The sequence below is a fragment of the Corvus moneduloides genome, chromosome 4 (assembly GCF_009650955.1).
Source record: "Corvus moneduloides isolate bCorMon1 chromosome 4, bCorMon1.pri, whole genome shotgun sequence".
Classification (NCBI taxonomy): domain Eukaryota; kingdom Metazoa; phylum Chordata; class Aves; order Passeriformes; family Corvidae; genus Corvus; species Corvus moneduloides.
The window spans coordinates 59109700-59132491 of record NC_045479.1 but is presented as its reverse complement, the minus strand read 5'-3'; the positions used below and the strand labels follow the sequence as shown (position 1 = coordinate 59132491).

At 36.1% G+C, this 22792-nt stretch overlaps 1 protein-coding gene across 1 annotated transcript in view; it reads left to right on the top strand.

The window, feature by feature from the left end:
• TBC1D22A (TBC1 domain family member 22A) overlaps window positions 1-22792 on the top strand; it is a 144567-nt gene that overhangs the window by 10131 nt on the left and 111644 nt on the right. The window contains exons 5-8 of the mRNA XM_032105784.1: window positions 11089-11159; window positions 15192-15320; window positions 16452-16514; window positions 22061-22175. Of these exons, the coding sequence (XP_031961675.1) occupies window positions 11089-11159; window positions 15192-15320; window positions 16452-16514; window positions 22061-22175 (378 nt within the window). The remainder of the gene's footprint in view (window positions 1-11088; window positions 11160-15191; window positions 15321-16451; window positions 16515-22060; window positions 22176-22792) is intronic.

Sequence of the window (22792 nt, the reverse complement as noted above, 5' to 3'; positions counted from 1 at the left end):
AACACATGTATTTAATTATTTCAGAGTGAAACCAACTAATTTCTTAAGTTGTAAAACTATTTTGCATGTTAAGATGACTTTTTTTCTACTTAGTCATGACAAATCTTGAATTGAATAAAATAACATATAGAAGTTTTTGCATACTACCTTGATAAAAAGAATAGAAGGCCTGTAAAAGCACCTGTGAAAATTGTAAAATATTCCCGTCTTAAATTTACTCCTGCTGCTGTACACATTCAAGAGCACTTTTCATTGTACTTTTTTTTAAACTGATCTACTTCTCTTCCTCCTTCTAACCAAATCTTAAAAAATAAAACCTTTTCAGAGAGTACTACTAGCTGCTGAGTTGGGTGCTGTCTCTTAGCTAGTCCTTTGCTATGGAAGTAAGATAATGTTGTGAAGTCTTACAGAGCATGTAAAGAATGGCTGAATTTATGGTTAATCTGATGGTAGCAAAACTGAATTAGAAATTCTACAGGAATTAAAAACGCTGTAATCTCAGATTATCTCATAACAATAGCTGGTTGTTTCTGTGTACTATAATAACAGAATTCAGGAGTGGTTCTCTAGAAGTTAAATTCAGAAAGAAAACTTGTTAGACATCTCTTTTTCCCATCACAGTGGTCTTTATGTATTGTTGCAGCAACTTGAAAAGTAGGATTTTCCTATTCATGGTCACATTCATTCTAGATTTATATTAAACCTGATCTAACATAGTAATTACCTTTTCTTTCACTTATGGCTCATAAATCTAGTATTCTGTAACAGCAGTCTGTTATGTCCTGTAAAATTGCTTGCCAAACTGGTGCTGTTGAAAAGTTTCAATAACTTTACAAAATGCATTAATTGAAATGAGCTTGATTAATTTTGTTCCCAGCTTCATTAATTTATCTGCACTGAGCTACACAGTGATTTATCTCTGTGCTCCTACTACATCCATGTCATTTAGAATTTTAATGCCTCCTGCAGCTGTGAGTTACTTGTAGTTGATCATGTGAGGGCTTATTCTCCTTTCAGTTTGTTGATATATAGTATAAAGTGAACGTGTCCTACTGCTGCTTCGTGTGATGTGCCATTAGTCATATCTGTCTTTTCAAATTATTATCACCTAGAGGTGTCCTCTCTGATTCTTGTTCTGTTCTAGTTAGCTTTTTTCCTACAAAACATGCTTTCCTATTTAGCTAATAAAAAAAATTAATAAAAAAGGGCAGTATTCTACCAGTAGACTTGTAACATTTTTTTTTTAAATCCAGAATCTTCTGAAAGAAATGAATGCTAAATATCCCATAAGCGATTCCTTTTTAGTTACTTTTTGCAGGATTAGTGTTTTGTCTTCCTGTTTTCTGTGGGTTGGTCTCATAACTTGTATTTTCATGTAATAGTAAACATTTATTCTGATTACTGTTCTAGTGGAATATTTCAATGTAATTTATGGTTTTTCATTGTAACTAGATAATAATAGATTCTTGAAACAATTTTGAGAAGATTTTGCATAGTTTGTCTCTTCAGGATGTATTTACCTTCTTTTTTAAGATCCTTGATTGACATAGTAGTTCCAGACCTGTGCTGATTCTAGTGATTCTAGTGATTGCCCCAGTACGGGTACAGGACCTTACACTTGCCCTTGTTGACCTTCTTGGGGTTTGCTGGGCCCACATCTTAAGCCTGTCCATGTCTCTCTGGATGGGATCCACTCCTTCCAGCAAATCCACTGCATCACACAGCTTGGTGTCATCTGCCACGTTACTGAGTGTGCACTCCATCCCTCTGTCAACATCATCGAGGAAGATACTGAATGGTATTGGCCCCAGTGTGGACCTTTGTGGGACACCACTTCTTACTGGTTTCCACTTGGAGTTGAGCCATTGACTGTAACCCCTTGGATAGGGAGCTGACTGTGTGCCCATAGCCGTCTAATAGCCCATCCCTCAGACTAATCTCTCCAGTATTAGTGGCAAGGATGTTGTGGGGGTCTGTATCAAAGGCCTTACAGAAGAATTGTAGTTGGAATCAAATTTTTTCAAGTAGAAAAAATGTAGATTAATATTGTTATCTTTTAACAAGGATTTGTTAATTTTGACTTGAGCGAAGACTCCTTACTGTGTTCCAAGCACCACCTATCATTGAATTAAGTTTTTATTGACGGAAAGAAAAAAAGAGTAAGACTGAACAGCTGGAGCTCCTATTAATAAACAAGATAATCTTTCCCTTTTCTCAGTTTGGAAAAAGGAGCCTGTACCCTAAAGCTTTCCCTTTTTTTTTTGGTTGAGAGTTTTGGTATTCAAGTATGACTCAGATTAATAAAATGGATAAGAGGCATTGTGAATGACACAGATGAGCCCTGGTTCTGAGGTTCTGGACTTCTTGCCTATAAATTGAAGATCTATGTGATTTTTGTTAGTATGAAAATGCATCAAAATAGCTTAGAGAGTAAGCTGTTTCCTTTTGTGTGGTAGTCCACAGTGAACATTTCAGGTTAAAACTACTGATCCGCTCAAAAAGAAATGTGCTCTTAGCACAGTCCTTAAAACTCCCACGTTATACTCATGGCTCCATTAAGGAAGAGCGGAGTTCTGTTCTATGTGTGTTTCCAAGTGGATTTGGATGTAGAACATTAGAGTGGGACCCTAAGTTCAGCTGATGTGAAGGGGTTACTGTTAAAAAAAAAAAAAAAGCCTAAATTATCATTCAAATTCCTGTGCACACACAAAATTGCCTTGATAGTTACCACTAACTGATCATAGAAAAAAAAATGGGGTTAGACAGCATTCTGTTCCAAATTGCAAGATTGATTAATTAAAAGGGTGTTTTTGTCTCAGTTAAAGTTTTAGCAGAATTTTTAGGAGATCATTGTACTGATTTGTGCTCAAGTGTTCAAAAACAGTCTGTGAGTCTGAGCCATGTGGTGAGCAATAAAGTGAAGAGGGGTATTTTAGTCTGGATGAGCTGGGAGGAAGAGAGGTACTATATGATGAGATGTTCTTGTAGTTTTTGTGTTTGTATGGCTTTTTGTTTTTGATGTGCTGTCTCCTTTCCTTACCTGATAGCATCATTAAAGCTGAACTTACACTTGGTGAAATCTGTATTATCCAGTAAAATAGACTTGGGTGAGAGGTTCAGTGTTCTCTGTTGAAGTTATAGACCGAGGGAGCAGCTTTGCCTCTTCCCATGATGTCTTGCAGACTTTGTGACGGGAGGAATTTACCAGGAATGTCACCAACAAGACTACTGGGAACTCTGAACATCCTGCGAGTCCTGAAGCTTTTGGACATCAAGATTAGCAATGTACATATTGTAATGAGTGGCACATACAACTGACTTGTAAGTCAGTTTACGAAGGCTCAAGGAAGTATAATTAATCCTTTAGGTTTTCTTGCCAGCATGTCTTTCACTATTAATAAAATAGGAGCATAAGTCACTGTTACTTCATTAGCAGCATGCCCAGAACTGGAAGATGTATGTAAAACTTGTCTGGGGAGGTAATCATAGTGGAGCAGGCTGGGCTGTGCTGCCTCCCTGATGCAGATTGTTAGTTAGGTGTGCTCTCACATGTTTTAGTCACAATGGACAACTACTCTGGAGATGTAATGCGTGTTTGCAGTTAACTGAGAAAAACTTTTGTGGATTAGAGGTTCAGGGCTAGCGTTTTACAGGAATTTGATATAATAGAGCCTAATGTATAGCTAAACTAAAATAATATTTCCAATGCAACTGCTGGAGTAAAGACTCATAATTAAATCAGTAATAGCTGCAATTTTTTTAAACATTCAGAGTAGGATTTAAAAGCTTTTCTCTTAGTTCTGCTTGAAAAGTTAGAGACTGTTTCAATGGCATTAATGTAAAAATAAAAACAGTTGATGATGCAGAGAAACTGAATGTTTTGGGAGAACTAGGGAAAACAACATCTGCTTCTGCCACAGTTGTTCTCTGTTACTTATCATCATTTCCATCACTGGCTTCACTTGTTGCAGGTCTTAGCAGTTTCAAGAATCTTCCTTTAGCCTTAGTTTTCCTAATCATTTGCTTTCTTGTACCTTCTAACACCAACCTCATCTGCTTCTGCTTCTCTGACTTTTTACGTGAAATAGCAGACAAGATGTACTTTCCTACTCTTTTCTAGCAAAGGTTCTGAAAAGGACCTTACCCTGTATTTACAAAGGTGCATTGGACTTTATTTCCTGTTCCTGCAGCATTCAGAATAACTCTTTGTTCCATTGAGAAGATTAAGGGCCGTGTTTGATTAAAAAAAAATTAATGAAGTGCCTAACAGAGCTATTACTCATTTTGAAAACCAGTTGCTGTGGTTGCCATAGTAATAACAAGCCCTCTGTTAAAGCTATTTTCTATATGTACTGCCTGTATTATAACATGCTGTTGGGGGAGCTGGAGTTCTTTGCATCTATGCTTTTGAAAGAATCTTCCAGCTTTGTATAGTTAAAATAGCCAAGGAATTTATGTTATAGCAACATAGAACATGTAAATCTAGTTTATCATATCTATCATGGAGTTGCTCATGCAGGCCATCACTTCATGTAGCCATTTATAATAACTTCAATGAAATAACAGCTGTATCAAAAATGAATAATACATACATAGAAATTTTGAACTCCTTTAATATTTCTTATTTTTTATTCATTTGTAATGGATAGAATGATGAGCTTGTAGTTCCAAGAAAAATACTTGTAGACTCGGTTGTTTGCCCTCATGTGTTTTAGGTGTAGTGGGTAATAACTCCAGTAATTGCTTGTACAGTTGAAGGCTGGTAAACTAATGTCACGTTTTCTTTGTAAAATGCCCCATGAAATATTTATGGAATATGAGATGTCTTTAAATCTAAATTTAGTAAAAGGATACTGTCCTAAGATTTCTGTTAGAACAATTGCTTTAAACTTTTTCTTCCTCAGAGAGAGGAAATGTATATATAAATGTATTGTAGTAAACCAGATAAAACAATTTTGTTCTGAAATCAAATTAATCATATTAATTTGAAGCATTTTCATACCACATTATCCTGTCATGATAAGATATCCTAACCCAACAACATTTCTGTGAAAGTAACTGCTGTTTCCTGAGCAGAAGAGAGGGTTGACTAGTGCAAGCAAATTGAGATACTTTTCGTCTAAAATCTATGGGGATTTATAAATGTTCTTGTACTCATTGGTCACAGAATTATATCAAATAATGAGGCAGCTGAAAGACAGAGTAACAGTTGGGGTTTAAACTGTTTCTTCAGAAAGTATCCTTTCAGTTTCGGACAGAGTTCATAGACAGGGTTTTACAAAACTGTTTTTGGATCTGTCTAGTTTCAGCTTGTTCTTTGCTCACACTTTTAACAAGTGATCATGTCTGTGATTAGAATTTATACAAATGCTCATTTTCAAAATAATAGTTCTGGAACTTTAAGAAAATATTAATTGTATTGAAACAAGAATATTTTTGCAGTACTATCTTGATTGAAAATATGTGTCTGATTCATAGGTGCTACTAAAACTCTTTTGTAGAAAGCCTGTGCTTGGGAACATGCTCAACAGCACACAACTAGGATGTCTAATTCCTTGGGAAATCTACAAGGGGAAGGAGATACTCTAATGACAATTCATTGAAGTTATGCTTTGACTAGAGAATGTAACATTTCAGCCAATGACAAATAGTTTAATAATTAATTATTTAATACAGATCAAGTTTCAAATATAAATACAAGCACATTTCCTTGCTGTTTTCAGCATCTTGGTTGAGGATGGATTTTTTCTGGCACCTCAGTTTAAAATCTTGCTAGCTATGAGGTAGACATATTTAGTCAAGTATGTTTTTACAAGACAGCAGTTTCTGAGTTTGAAATTTTGTCACCTGTGAAGCTGCATTCTAGGCAATAGAAGTTAGTAAACTTACTGTGTGGTTGGAGTCTATTTGTACCCTACACAGCCAAAATGTGGTAGCTTTGGATTTGTTTTGCAGTTTCCCCTAATTTCATTCTTTCCTGTTTGCCTTTATTGAAAATGAAATTTAACAGTCTAATAGCCACGGTCTAAATTTGGGGGGACCTTCATTGAAGGTAACTGCTTTTTATCATCTTAATATTGTTTGGCTTGTGATTTTAGGTGTCAGTGGACCACCTTTCCTATGAAGACAGGCTAAGAGAGTTGGGATTGTTCAGCCTGGAAAAGAGAAGGCTCTGGGGAGACATTGTTGTGGCCTTTAAATACTTAAAGGGAGCTTATAAGAAAGATGGGGACAGATCTTTTGTCAGAGTCTGTTTTGATATGACAAGGGGTAATAGTTTTAATCTGAAAGAGAGTAGCTTCAGACTAGATATAAGGAAGAATTTTTTTACAGTGAAGATGGTGAAAGCTTGCCCAGAGAAGTTGTGAATGTCCCATCCCTGGAAACATTCTGGGTCAGGGTCTCGGACCAACCTGATATAGTTGAAGATGTCCCTGCCAATTGCAGGGGTGTTAAGCTAGATGGCCTTTAAAGGTCCCTTCCAACCCAAACTATTCTATGAACTCAGTATTTTAATTCTGATATATAAATGTTTGAATGATTTCATTCCAGCTCTTTTTTTTTTTTTTATTTAAGACCCTAGCGTCTCAAGGTAACCTGAGAACTGGAATGCAAGTATTTCAATTATGTGCTGTTATTTGTTTTTCAGGAACTTACCTGTTGAGTCATTTGTAAGAACAAAACCCATCTTCAGGACAGTAATAGAGATGCTGTAGAATTTAGTTATGTATGTCTAATAATATGCACATGTAATTACTGCATTTTAACAGCAGTATTAGAATTTAGCTTCACTGACAGTCTTTTATGTATTTCTAAAATGGTACTCTTGTGTATATGCTTCAATTTTTTTTATCACTCTTATCACCAGAAGAATTTTTTATTTTATGCTGTAGTAGTGTTAGATTAAGTCTTCTAGGAGTGACTTTTGTCCGGCTGTTGTAATTGTTGTTGGAAAGGGCAGGGTTCTTTGTTTTCTTTACTCTTGGTGTTGCATCATCAGAGGAAAGCATAATGTGAATTGATGCTTTAGCAATAGCGACATGGGAGGGTCAGACTATGTGCTTTTGGGGTTTGCTACTACACCTGATAAGAATTCTTGCATAGCCCCTTTGAGTTTTACTGTGTGCTCTTTGTCACTGGCAAAATACTAGTTGAGTTCATGTCGCAGGTTTGGTTTGTAACCGGGCGGAAACACCAATTTAGTGTAGTGGTTTGGTCCAAAATACTCATTACTGTTTATCTTCTGTGAGATAAGAATTAGGAGAAATGCAAAGCAGGCACCAAACTTGAAAGAATATAAAGAAGTTTATTAACAGACCTAAAAGAGGAAAAAAAAAAAATTATACCACCTTCAGAACTCTCCTCCTCCCCCCACCTTCCTCCCTTCTCCCACTGACAATGTAAAAAGACAACCCTTAAGATGTTTAGTCTGTTTACCACTTCCATAATAACCTTGTTCAGTCCATTTAGAAAGAGAAGTCTCTTCTTGCTCGTGCTATGAAAACATTATCACAACGAGACAGCTGCCCACTTCCAAATATTGTTCAGTCCATTTAGGAAGAGGAGTCTCTCTGCCTGCATGTGAGTCCCTTCCCCCGACTTGCAGCTTTTCCCGCAACTGCTTTTGAGGATCCACTCTTGGAAGTTTTTTGGGGTACAATTTTAAGGTTGAGCCGTTCAGAAACAAAAACAGAGGCCCTTCTCCTTCCCTGGGAGCAAAGGGTCTTCCTCATCTTCATCGTTAGGACTATCTCTGGGAGCATCTCTAGGGACTGAGGTTTTCTCCTTTCCCGTTTGGAGCAAAAGTCCTCATCTGGTTCATCTCTCCCTGTCCAAACTTCTCATGAAATTACAGCTGCGTCAGCATCTGCCTATCTCAGCACAGGTGCTTTTGCTTATGAGTTGAACACTCCACCCCCCATATTTTCATGAAATTACAACAGGACACTCTGATATATCATAGCTTCACAACAGAATTTCAGCTTTAAGCATCTCCTCTCTCTCTTCCCTCAGGTTTTCAGCTCTTCACAGCAGTAAAAGGGTTAATCTCACCTCGGCCTTGCAGCTTTGCAGCTGGAATGTTGAATTTTTCTTATCGCAGTGGAGAGGGGGGAGAGCCGAGCCGCTCCGGCTGCCCACGGCAAGGCAGTGGGGGGGGTTCCACAGGTGGAACAGGTCCATGGCTTCAGGATGGCCGTGGCCCGGCCCGGCCTGGCCCGAGCAGGGCCTGGGCTGGGCCCGCTGGCCCCCACACGGGCCCTGCAGCCACCTGTGCCAGCGCCAGAAACGAGAGAGAGCTTGGGGGGGAGTTTGTCTATTCTTAAATGTGGATCACAGAGGTGGTCACAACTTTAAGTGGCTTAGAGAATTGTCCATATTCAAACTGGCCAGCTGATAGGTTCTATCAGTTCCCAGAGGAAACTGTAAGCACCCCTTAGCAAGGATATCCCTTCCGGGACTATGCTTGCTAACCTATGACAACTCCCAAATCCTAAATTATAGATAAATAGAGGATCGGTTTCAGATAAGTGTTATATTGTTAAAAAAAGATGATTTGTCCTTGGTTTTTACTTCCATGTCCAGTGCTGAGATTTCCTTCCAGAAGGAGTGGTCCTTTGGAACCCAGTCCCGTAGGATATGTGTGTTATTTTTCAGAATTAGACGATAACCCAAGCTATCCCTAATTAAAGGAAATGTATGTTCATTGCAGAATAGCATCGGGAGGGGAGGGAAAATAAGCTCTGTTCCACTTTGTGTATTTCCTATCTTTGGCCTTAAATGAGTTACTTAAAAGTAAGTGGAATTTTTGTACTGGGTGATTTGGGATGATTGTCACTCATTTAATCACATGCTTCACATTTCTGATTGTGGCAGTAAATTTGCATATTTTCCTGTTTTGTACTTTTTTTCCTTTACGTGGACTGTTTATAGAGGTTGGTACCCGTGTTTGGGCATGGATTCCTATTGAGTTGAGTAAAGGGTTGAGAAAAAAAAGGAAAGGTGAAAGATCAGAGTTCGGTGGGTATAGAGTTGAGAATGGACAATTGATGTTACTAGAAAATAATAAAAATAGTTGCTGAGTTGCAATTTATTTTCTATTTTCTGCATATACGAATTACATTGTTTGTGAACAGTATGGTTGTGTGTAAAGGTAGCCAAAACTTGAAACTTGAGCAAAATGATTGTGTAAGGAAGTAATAAATTAATGCACAAGATGCGGATTCCATTTGGTCTGGACACAAATAGATTAGATCCAGTAAAACATATTTGTTCATAAATACTGCACAAGGAGGAGTAGAGGAGGAAGATGCACAGCTGGAGATTTTGCTTTTGAAAGCTTTGGGCTTTCATTGGTATTAAACCAACTGGAGCTAACTATCATGGTGGAAGGGAAATACATATATAATTTGTAGATTGTTTAGTTAAGGCAGATATTACCTCTTTTTTAAAATTGTTTTTGTTCATAAACTATACAAAATACCATTTTTATACTCTTGTTCATATTACATGTTTACTTTGCCTTTACATTTTCTGACCAATTCCTGCCTTTTTGGCTTTTAGAAGACTATAACCAGTGGTACTGTTACTTATGATGTAGTGCTTGGTATCATGGGGATTTACTTGGCATCAAATCATGTGGAATTGAAGCTTGTTGCAGAAGTGGTAGAGGCTGCAAGCCAATACTGAAGCTGCTTGGAGGCTGAGCAAACTCCCTGGGGTGTGGAGAACTATGGTAGGTGATGTGAGAAATTGCTGTATGTAACAAACCACAGTGTGAGAAGCTGACACAAGTTGTAGATAGCACCCTATGGTGTTCCTGGATTTCACAAGTAGTAAAGAGGGAATTGTGTGAGAAATGCCCAAACAGTGCTGTTGCATGGAGAGGAGCATTGTGGACACTTAGGGAAGTGCGGTGTTACAAGATCAATGGTGCCTGATAATCATTTCAGAAATACCAAATTTGGGTATAGTAGTAGCAAAGCTGGAACCATGAAGGGAAGAAATAATTTGAGTGGTTTGTTAAATGGGTGCCTGATAATCATTTCAGAAATACCAAATTTGGGTATAGCAGTAGCAAAGCTGGAACCATGAAGGGAAGAAATAATGTGAGTGGTTTGTTAAATGGGGGCAGAGAAAAGGAAGTAGAAGTGTGCTGGAAAAAGAAGGTCAAAAAATGGGAAACAAGTTGTGTGACCAGGTGCTGTCTGGAGTCCCTGTTGGGCAGCTTGTGCATGATCATCACAGCTGGAGTCTGATAATAAATTAAATTTGTTTCAGTTGCTTATTGCATTTTTTCCCATTCAATCCTTGTGTTTGCAGTGACAGCATACTCATGATGGAAGTGTATTTGTTGTGCCAGCCTGTAACTTTTTGAATTTATCTCTTAATCTGTGTTTATAGTCTGTACAAGTTCTGCTTTCATTGTTTCTTTGAGGCTTTGGTTCACACTGAACTCTAGTAATGTCATATTTTTCTAATGTTACTGATCCTTTGGTCATTTTTTATTCTTCCAATGCCTCTCAGCTCCTTGAGATGAAGGATAAGGGAGAAATTTATTATGATACTATGACATTTCTTGGGGTTATGTGTATAAGCATGCTTTTGTGCTTTCTCCATCCAGGCGTACTTAGTATGCAGAAGTACTGTGAACTTTTTAATGTTTTTTGAAAGCATATGCTGCTGCTCCTTATTTTGTGTAGACTTTAATAATATTGCAACTGCTTTACCTGCTTTGATACACTGTATTCCTTTCATATGTATCTCAAAAATACTTGGAAGAATAATACATTTATGTAGTAAGTGCCAAGTGAGACAATATAAGGCATGTATACCAAAAAGTAATGCTGAGAAATACTCCAGAAAGTTACCTTATCACACTCAGTACCTATTACCACAGGTGTCCCTATGGATAGCAGTTATCCAGTATTTTATTAATTCATTAGTATTGCCCTGTATTTCTAATTTCACTGGATTTTCTAAGAAGATGTGATCATTGTTGTAAACACCTTTGTGCTAATTTGAATATACCTGTGTATATAAATCGGTAGTAGTTTCCATGCTTCTCATGAAACTCTTGTGTTTTAATAGATGAGTTGCGAAAATTGAGTTGGTCTGGCATTCCCAAACGTGTTCGTCCTATTGCGTGGAAGCTTCTTTCAGTAAGTTGTATTTTTTTTTATTCTTCCTCTGCATTTAGTAGTAATAGCTTTTGCAAGCATTGCAAATGATTTTGCATGAATTGTAATCAATCAGTGATGGTTGAAAACATGTCCTGTGCTGAATCGTAATGGAAGTTATGTTCTTTTACTCAATTTCAAGATTAATCTATCAAATTGATAGGAGGGGGATGAGAAGTAGTAGTAATCATGTCAGCTGTTGTATCTTTATTTTTCAGCCTGGCTTTCTATGAAAGAAAGGCTTGTGATAACAGTGGCCTCTTTCAACCAGTTTGATGGAATAGTGGAGAGTTCAAAGACAAGTATATTCTTATAGTTTTCTTGAAAATAGACACACAGTAGGGGAAGCAAGACTGTTGGCATCCTACAAAAGGCTTCATTCTGACGTCACATTAAAATAACTACAAGACAAGGATTAGCACTGTAGTGAGGAAAAGCTGTGATAGGATCTATAGGGTTTTTTGGCTGATTTTTCCATAGTGCTTTAAGATGAGCAACTCTGAACCACTGTTGTGTCAATGGCTCTCTGACCGTCAGACCTGTGAGTTAGTCAGAGAGACAACCTCATTAAAAAGCTAATCACGTTTTTATAGTGTGAGTTTTTGGCTGGCTGAGCACTCTGAACTTTTCCCAGTGGCCAGAGGATTTTGCAGTGGCTGTAGCTTTAAGAGTAGATTGACTGAAGTACTGTGGAGCAGCACACAGAGGTGTTTGAGTTGGGCATCAGAGAGAAGCTTGTGGGATCTGTGACAGAACAGGTTTTTTGTCATCTTGGTGTTTGCACTATGTTTAAAAAGGTTCTTCTGCAAAAATGCAGTGTATTCTTCATAGAAATATTTTTCGTGTCAATCTTTTCAGCTATAGTGCTTGTGATGACAAACAGTTATGCATTTTAGCTGTTGTTTGTCTGCCTGTGGTTGGGAAAAGGTTTATGAGGATGTTTGTATTAAAAAGAAGCAGAACTCTTGTGATGTCTACTCTCCAGAGGCTATGAAAGACACTTTCTCAGCAAATCTTCATGCATTTAAGAACTGTTTAAAATTTGAATTATACACACACCAGTTCAACACTATTGAATTTTTCAGAGAGTAGACTTAAATAGCTTTGCTTTTTATAGAATAATTCCATAGGGAATGCAAAGTATTTACTTCAGATTGACACTGATTTCCAGTGACTGAAAGAATCTGTCTTGCTGATGAGTTCTACTAAATTTGCAGCTTAGTTCCTTCTAATGCTAAATGCAGATGCAGCTTAATGGTGGATATTCAAATATCCTGCTGTAATTGAAATTAAACATGGAGCTTACAATTTATTTTAGTTCTGTTTCCAAAGTTATCTGTGATTTTGGTAGTAAAAAAAGCATTTTTTTCTGTTGAAGTTTAGGATGTCTGATTTAAAATACTCAAAGTAAGAAAAAATAAGGCTAACTCAAATGTGACTTTGAAACACAGTAAGCTAAAGCATAAGCATTTCTTGAGTTCTGAATCAGAAGACTGACACTGGGGTTTAGAGAGTTGGAATTATGCAAATTATAAAAATATAAAGGGAGCTGACTCCTCTTGCTTTCTAGTGAGAGCATGGGCTTTCCAAGAGCTTTAACTTAATTCCATAAATTGATTTTAGTTTAATATTCCTGGTCTAGAAAATGCCTAAGCATTCTCCTGTTGCTTAACCAACTCCAGGATCTATTTCAGTTTCAATTCTTAACTTCATCTTGCCATAACCTCTGCAAAAAACCTGCTTTCAGATTACTTTTTTTATACTTTAGCAATTAAGTGGATTTTTTTTTTTTTTTTTATTAAGAGATGTATGAAACTATGGCTTTTTTCTTGTTTGTTTGTTTTTTTCTACCTCCAAATGGCAATATTTTGAAATCCTGCCATGATTTCTTATCTCCTATGTAGTCTTCATTTACTACATTTTGGAAACCCAGAGATGAGTCATTTAGTTATCATTACTTCTCTATACTATACGGCAGCATTTTCTTTCAGTTTTTCAGTTTTTTCACTTCAGAAAAGTACTTTCAGTTTTTGTGGTCAGAAGCCCCACCATGCTTTTTTCTGATGGTAACCTAATAGTGACTTACTGTTAATATATGTCCCGTGTAAGGGAGAATAATGGTAATCCCTGGAAGTGTTTAAAGCCAGGGTGGATGGAGCTTTGAGCAACCTGGTCTAGTGAAAGAGGGGTTGGAACTAGGTGGTCTTTAAGGACCCTTCCAACACAAACCACCAGGAGCTCCTGGGGATACAAGTGTTCCTAACAATCAAGTGATATTTTGATTAAAGATGAGTTGCAATACTGAAAAAACAACCAGAAAACTATGGTATAGTTTTATATTATAACTATAATGTATAGTTATAGTTTTAGTATATGTTTGTTTCAAAAGGATTCAAAAGTCTTACTTAAAAAGCCCAAACTTAATTTTTTTCAGGGAATGGAGTACACTTGGTAGTATCTGAGGCAAATGATGATTGTCTTGTTTGTAAAACCAGCATGTAAATTGGAATTTTAAAAATAAGATTTAGGAAAATGATCAGTTGAGATATTTATTACATAGTCAGCAGGTTAATAATATTATCAAATGTTTGATGAAGACAGTTTTTCAAAGGGAAAGCATTTGAAAATAATATAATACTCTGTTGATATTATGCATGTCTACTGATAATAGTATATAAAAAAAATTACATTATTTATTTTTAAAATGTAGCAAAAATGTTAAGAACGCTGTACCTAAACAGCAAGAAGAACTATGCAGGCTCTCCTCTTTTGAATAACAAAACTAAAGATATGTTTGCAAAAGCCTTTGGAGGAAATTAATGAATAAATGGATTAAACTCTCCCCCGGTTTATTTGCTGCTGATACGTTGCAAGCCTTCCCAACTTTTAAAAGTAAAACCTAATTTGTAAAGTGAACAGGAAACACGACGTGTCGAATTGAAAGATTAGTTCAGTCTTCGAAGCTGAATAATGGCAAAAAGACTTGCTGAGAAAGTATTGGTGTCCTTCAAACAATCACATTTGATGTCACAAATGAATTAGTTTCTAATGCAACCAACCAAGATATCCTACAGGGAAAAAACCACAACTGTTAAGAATAAATGGGCTGCAGAATTCAATATTTAATACAAAACACTGGGAGAGGATATTAAATGTCAGACAAAGTCTTTAGGCAAAAGTGAAGCTGGTGGGATTTAAAGCGCCTGGAATCAGACACAAGTCAGTATATCTAAAGGAATTCATTTGCCAAAGCAAGTACCTCTTAAGGTATCTGGAATGTAATATGGCTTGTACTTATTCTGTTGTCATTATAAACTAAGTAATTAAAGTATACAGGAATAGCATTTTCAATGATTTTGATATAGAATCATAGAGTTGTGTAGGTTGGAAAGGACCTTTAAGGTCAGGTAGTCCAATCATAAACCCAGCACTGCCGAGTCCACCATTAAACCATGTCCCTAAGGGCCACATCTATATGTCTTTTAAATACCTCCAGGGACGGTGACTCAGCCACTTCCTCGGGCAGCCTCTTCCAATACTTGATAATTCTTTCCGTGAAGAAGTTTTTCCTAGTATTGAATCTAAGCCTCCCTTGCTAATGTATGTAATTCCTACTTGAAGGCAACTGAGTTAATACACATTGTTTAAAAATTTAATAAAATTGCTCCAGTACTGGCCACATAGAAATTAAGGAACTCACATGGTATTAAATTTACCTGAACTTATTTATTTAAGTTTTTCTCCTTGAAAGTCAACAATCAATCTTAGTATTTCTGATGAGAAATTGCATTTTGTAACAACAACAAAAAAAAGCAGCTGTTTTTATAAGGTGTTTGAATTTTTGTACAATTTGGAATGATTAGAAAAATAATTTAGTAAAGGATTATTTAGACTTGTGTAGGAGTACATGGCACTACATCAGTTTATTAGATCTCCTGTCACATGTAATCAAATGCCAGCAGTGCTTTTTGTAAGGCAGAGAGTAATATCCTTCTCATTTCGCTGTTTTTTCAGGGCTATCTTCCTGCAAATGTGGACCGAAGAGAAAGCACTTTACAAAGAAAACGCAAAGAGTATTTTGCATTTGTTGAACAATACTATGATTCCAGAAATGATGAAAACCACCAAGATACCTACAGACAGGTAGAACATCTATTGAACTGACTTTTATCTACAGAACATTTGCTAAAGGACTTAAAGATTATTTTTGAGCTTTGCTACTGTTTTCTCTGTGTTTTTAGTCTTACCCAATAGACAACTCTCTAATAATTTTCCTAAATTTTGGAAGCAAAAATATGAAGTGGTTTTGTTCTGAAATTTGAAATAGTGGATTTTGAATAGTCAGCTTTAGTGTTGCCATGGCTTTCTGTTTAAGAATAGTTGTACTTTCAAATCTTTCATCTCCTGCTCAGATCCTCTTTCAAATGAGTGAAGATGGACAGGGAAGGTACAACAGTGACTGTTTCTTACTGGCTCCATGCTTCTGCTTGAGAAGTTGAAACTGTATATGATGTGCAATAAACAGGGGTGTCAAACTTTCATGCCCACCCAGATAAGCAGATTTTCTTGAAGTTTTGTATTGAAATGAGTAGTTTGTAACACTAAGTATAGACTAAGCAATGATACTTTAGCCTTCCTTGGGACAGAAAAAGCTAAGATCTTCCTTTCAGCTTCAAGACTAATCTTTAGTAGCAAGAAGTATATAGCATTAATAACATAAGGTACTCGTGAATGGAACCCAAAATCATCACTTGAACACTCTGTTGCATAAAACTCCTTTGTGAAGTTTGGAATAAAAGTTTAAGAAATACTGGTATTTTGTGCTCTCTTCTTGATTGTCAAATACATTAAAATAGGTGCTAAAAATCTGTTTTTATCTTTGGACAATTGGACTTGATGATCTTGCAGATCTTTTCCGACCTAAATGGTTATATGACAGTGGCAGTTGAGTATGACTTTATAGAAGCAGTAGTATGTATTTGCTCATAATTATGCTGAGGTAATGAGTATTGCCAATATGATTATAATTTGCAAATAATTAAAATGTGAAATGTAAATACAAATATATATGTTTTTAAATTTTGCTTCATTGAAAGATTAACTTAAAGAATTGGCTGTATGTTTTGAAGTACAGTAAAAATCCATGTTATCCCAAAAGTAATGATACAATGGGATTACAACTAATAGTGTAAACAAATAGAATTATTTAAAGTATTATGTTGTTTAGAAAGTGTGCTGTTGGTTCCTTTACAGTATTCTTCTTTGTCTAATTAGATCCACATAGATATCCCACGCATGAGTCCTGAAGTTTTAAGACTTCAGCCCAAAGTAACAGAGGTAAGAATGATATATTTTCTTTTTGAGAAAACATTTTATTAATGAATCTGATATCACAGTTTAATTAATAATTCATTTGATTGCACTTGCTATTTTGGACTTCAGAACTAGCTTAAAGAAGTAAAAAAAATGAGGATATATAAGTAGAGGCTAAGAATAGCAGTGTAAGTATGAGTAATAAAAGCAAGGCACCTCATTAATTTCCTGTATTGAATCTGTCAGTTTTTATTGTGGTCTTGTGCCATTGAGGAGTTCTTTTTCCCTTTTTTACCTTTTTATATATTTTGATTAATTCTGTGTTTTTTAAGTAAGCCAGAGCATAGTCCTGTGGTTCCATGTATTTGTCAAAATCACTTAAGGTCTAGAAGTTCTTAGAGTGTTCCACATGGGAAATTCTCTATTTTGAATTTGTAGCACAACTGTTTGAGTGCCTTATCTGATTTTGCTTCCTTGTAAGTTTTGTATGTTGAGTACACTATTTAAATGGTTTTTACTACTGTTGTAATGATATAATTAATGTAAATGTATAATAATGTGATTAAATATGTGATTAATGATAAATATATTAATCAAATTGGCCTATATTGTTTGGGGCAATCAAATCTCATGGGGTCTTTTCATTTTAAAGTATATAGGTCATAAATAGCATAGATGGTGTGGGTTATCCTCTTTTACTTATTTTGTTAATAATTCAATTTATTCTCCTTTCTAATGGTTCTAGTTAGACCTTCAAATGTACTTCCTGTGCTTCCGTTCATAGCATTATAGATCCAATTAGAACATCATCTGATAGTTCATTATGAGAACTTAAATGCAGAACTAGCTTTCACTTGGTTTTCCATTGTTGCTATTATTTGGTTTAATGCAGTGCTCTTGAACATGTTGGAGAAATTGGTTTGAAGAAATAGCCTAGTACAGCATTTAAAAAAAAAATACTATAAATATAGGGCTTTCCACCTGCTTTCTATGTAGTGGGGTTTACCTGGGCTGTTGTAGGGATGAATCGAGGAGTAGTGTAAGTAAAATCAGGGGGTGGGTTTGCATCTGTCTTTTACTCTCTGTCTGATTTTAACCAAACCCAGCTTGCTTGATGCCAATGTACAAAAGATGCCGAAAGGGTCATAGCACCCAATTTCTCCCTGGTTTCTTTCTCTTGCTTTCTGGGTTTCTGGAGACCTCCCATAGCACCAGTGAATCCCTCAGCCCCACAGGGATCCTTCCCTACTCCCAAGGGCTCATGCAGATAGAGTGTTTTGTTCCCAGAGCTGATTCCTGTCTAGAGAGAGAGAAGATGGTGCTGGTCTCTGGTGAGCAAGTCACTCTCCCCTTTTAAGGTGAGATGGCAAGGTCTATAAAGAGGAGAAGGGAATCAGGGTAAGGGTAAAAGGTTTCAAAGGATGACACTGTTGTGCGAAGCCATTGTGGTGGATATTATGGTGAGTTTTGTACAAACTTTTGATGCCACAAAGATTTAGAATAATGATACCACTTCTGGGAAGAATCTCACGTAGAATGAGGTGAAGAGACTAGTTGACAGAACTGGACAAAAGCACTAGTTAAAGCTTCAGAAAGACAGCACATGTATAAACCTCACGGTCTTCTGACTTAAATCTTGGAATAGCAGCATTTGGAAATTTTTGCTGTTTGTGGTGGTATCAGAGTCTATGTTGCCAAAGAACTTTTAATTAGCGTTAATAAGGCTGTTTTAATTTCTTATCTGAATTCGGAGTTTGGTTTCTATAATAAAATGTTGCAGTTTGGAAAAAGATGTTTTGAATCTGATGTGTGGAAATAACTAGTTATTATATGTTCCTTTTAAAATCAGTTTAAAGTGTTTATTTTTTATGGGAGTTATATAGATCCTGAGTGAGGGGAAAATAATGTTGGAGCGAGGACCTGACTAAAAATGTCTTAATAGTGGCCTTGAAAGAGAAGAACAGAGGAGTTGGAGGTGGTCTTTCGTATAGTGCAGTCAAGTTATTTTAAAGACCAGTGATTGTAAATTTAGTTTTAATAAATTTGATTAGCTAACATGGACTGGTCTAATTTATTACCTTTTCTTGCTTTAACTGAATTTTGTTGAAATGGAAAGCATGTGGCTGTGTATTTCCCATCTATGTTTGCATATTATACATAATAATTTCAAGAAAACTGCACAATTTAAAATAGTTTATAATTTTGTCCTCCCCTCTTTTTTTTTTTTTCTTTCCCTCCCCTACTTAGAAAACAAAAAGCAAATTTTCAAAAGCTTTTGGATTAAGGCTTTGGGGGTTTCAGACTTCCTCTGAGGTGACAAAACCCACAAGTAATTCAATACCTTCATTTAACCTGATGGATTTTTCTCTTTATTTATATGAATATAATTCTTGCTGTAATTATGAATGAGAGTTAAATTCAAAAGAGAATAATAGATTGGTAATGACATCTCATGAGATGTAGCGGTTCTTAGTAGAAAAATAATTCCACTTTTTGTTGCTGGTTTGGAAATCAAGAAGGGATCTTTTTGGGAAAGTGACCTTTTTAATGAGTCCTATTTGAACACAGTCATGAGTGCTGTATAGAAACTTAAATCAGTCTGCTGTTCAGGTTTTCAGTGCTCATTTTTTTCAATTCAGAACAGTAAATGAAACTTTATGAAAATGGGTAGGAAATTGAAAATGCTATTTCAGTGTGTATTTGAATTTCTGATTAGAGGCATTTGGGGATATTAAAGCTGATGTGCCATCACTAAGTGGTGCTTCCTGCTAAAAAATATAACACCCCCTCTTCCATCTCAACAAATCCAAACACCATCCCCCTCTTAGTTTTCATACCTGGATTTTAAAAATTTTTTTAAATCCATAGGCTTCTCAATTTGCAATGCAAACTTTGTATCCTGTCAGGTTCTGAGGAAACAAAAGGTTGGTGGTACAAATTTATGGATTATTTGACTTCACACATGCCTTCATGAAAAAACACTATGTTTATAGTTTTTGCAGGGGGTGTTTTGATTGTTCTTACTGAATTGCCATGGTTTTTTGTTTGGTTGGTTGTTGACTTTGCACATTTTGCGACCCCCATCACACTATGAGTTTTAGCCTAGTGCATAACCCTGTTCTACATTCTGCAGTTGCTACTTAAATAGGTTTCTCTAGTCAGCTCTATCTGATATTTGTTTTCTGAGAAAGCTATTTGTATTTGCAGTATGTTAAACATGTGCTTTTTCAGAAGTGAAACACAGAACAATAACTCTGATAATGCTGAGAAACTACTGTTGCTGAAAGTAAAAGTGGCAATGGACAGAAGCAGGCAGAGTGGCTGTGAGCTAAGTAACCTTGCTAGATTGGCAGTTTTCCAATAATACTAAAAATATTACATAAACAACTGTAATTTCTTCAGGGTATAGTTATGTAAAATGTAAAAGCATGTTGTAAATGGCTGAGTGTAAAATCTTTATACAGTTATTGATAGACAGTGAAACACCGCTGGCTATTGCTTAAAGGGCAGAGGTTGGGATTTTTTTCAGTTTAATATGCAGTGCATATTAAAAAGCATGAGGTGACAGGACTAGCACCAAGAATTTGTAGCTAAAGGAATAAGCATCATGGCTAATGGAAGAAGAGGCTTCTATGGAGAAATTTACTAATGGAATACTTTCTTTTTGCCTAATCTCTGAAATCACACTTAACAAAAACTGGATCTCAGTTGTAGTTGTAATGGATCAGATGTGACCTCCCTTAAGGTTTGTTTTTCAGTGGCCACCAACATTTTTTTGTACTTGCTGTTGTTGAGTGTTTCCCCTGTTCTGTAAATTTTCAGCCAGGGAAACATAAGACCTGGAGATCAGTTGACTCTCAAAAGAAAGCCTGTAGAATGATAGATGTTGGTATTTGGGACTTGTTTTTCAAAGCAAAAGGTGCAAATACGTTTCAGCTTCAGGTAACTTATGTGGGAAGCCTGTGATGAGACTTTCAAGCACCAGGATGTGAGTCCTTTATGCTGATACCTTTCCTTACTTAAAAATGACTGCAAGAGAGCTTTTAAACTAAATAATAAAATTTTACTTAAAATTGAATTATAACAGTCAACTTCTTAATCTAAGAAAAACTTAAAGTGAGATTGAATATAAATAATCCTAACTTCACAAATAACTTCCTCCACCTATTGCGTCCTTTCAGGGCAGGTCTTTTACCAGCTTTCTTGAAGCCTGAGCATTCATTGACTTCTGGAGTTGCAGCAAACCACAGAATCCTTTGGATCCTTCCAAAATGTCTCCTTTTTTGTTAGTATTGAGTGATCTGAAGAACAATGTAGTTTGTGCTCTCATGAATGAGCAAACATTTTTTTGTTTTGGAAGATTATATATCCCTGATGCAATGCCTGTAGTTAGGACAAAGCATGTATGAGCTTTCACTCTGCTGCTTATTTGCAGCCTTTCAAGGGTACGTAATATCTTCAGAAACAAATAATTGAGAGGAAATACAGCCTGTCACAGACCTAAATGGAGTCAGAGAAAAGTTCTGTGATTTCCCTGCTCTCTACTCTTCTCATACTGAGATGTGGCCTCATGAGCTTTTGCAGATCTTAAGCAAGCTTCAGTTTACAGAGTTGAGAGGGTGTGGCTCTGTGATATGGCAGGCAGTTGCCTTATTTCTGCGTTTCCTGATTGTTTTAGATTTTTTATTAACCAGCATTACAGGCTTCTGGAGTATAAAACTCCGCACGGCAGTATTAGGCAGGCTTAACTGTTGTGGAATCTCTTTTATGGGTATGTTATTAAAAAATCTAAACTATATCAAGTCCTTCTTTCTGTTACTTAGGAATAAAAAGAATACTGCATTAGTAGAACACTTCTTTCAAAGAGATGAAAAATGATGGGAAGATAATTTTTCTTTCCCTTGAGAAAAGAGAATTTTTATATTATTGGAAAAGCTCCAGTGAATACATGCTACTTTGTATTAACTACTGTAACTGAATTATGTACCAGCTTGGTTTTAACATGTGCTAATACTCTGAAAATGCTTCCTTTTGAAGAACTGAGAAGCTTACATAGCACTGGGAGTTAGTTATGAGTACCAGTGTTCATTTGTGCTTGTGTATGCATGTTTTTTCTACTACTTAACTTCATGATATTAAATTTATCTGCAAGGAGGTCTTCAACATCCTTGCGAGGGGAAGGAGATGGGCAGGTACCGACTTTTTTACTCTCATGACCAGTGACAGGACTCAAAGAAATGGCACAAAGCTGAGTTGGTGAGGTTTAGGTTGGATATTAGGAAAAGGTTTTTCACTCTGAGAGTGGTTGAACACTGGAAGAGGCTCCCCAGAGAAATGGTCACAGCACCAAGCCTGAGAGTTCAGTTGTTTGGACAATGCTCTCAGGCACATGGTATGATTCCTGGGGTGTCCTGCACAGGACCGGGAGTTGGACTCAGTGATCCTGATGGGTCCCTTCCAACTCAGAATATTCTATGTTTCTACAGTGTTTTGATAATTTACAAGTGTCTTGTTTAAAATGTGTTCATTACTTGTTAAATTACCTGATAGCTTCTTTACCTCTTTTTCAGATCTTTGAAAGAATTTTGTTTATCTGGGCAATACGTCATCCAGCCAGTGGATATGTTCAGGGCATAAATGATCTTGTTACTCCTTTTTTTGTAGTCTTCGTTTGTGAATATATAGGTAAGATTTGTCTTAATACTAGATTATGAGTTAGTATTGGTTTTGAAACATCATTTTCATTTTAATCTGACTAACAGTTTGGATGAGCTAATCAAAGCATAGATTGATACATTAATTTTATCATAAATGTTTGTAATTATAAATCTGTATCGCTTTAAATATATACTGAGAAGCAACAAGATTTTAAGTAGTCAGTGAAGTTCAGGAATCATCTTGATTTCTACTTAAGCAGTGTTCATTGTTTTATTTTCCCTTTCTCTTTTATGTTTTTTGTGAAAACTTAAAATTGTACATATGAACTGGACAACACCAGCAAAACAAGAAAGAAAAACAAAAAACCCAATAATGCCTGATCCACAGGAAAAAAAATCACCAAAACAAAAAAAGTAACCCATGAAACACAGATATTGTGGGGAAATTAAAGTGAAGGGAACCTATTAAACTGCCTCTGTGACTGAAATAATGGCATCCTGGAATTAGGGTCTGAAAATTAAGACAACAGTAATCAAATTTCTCTGTTTAAGAACTGTGCTCTTCTGAGACTTACAACATTAGTAATGATGGTAGTGTCAACAGCTCTATTTGTGTTGAGTTTGTGGCTTTATGTGTAAGTATAC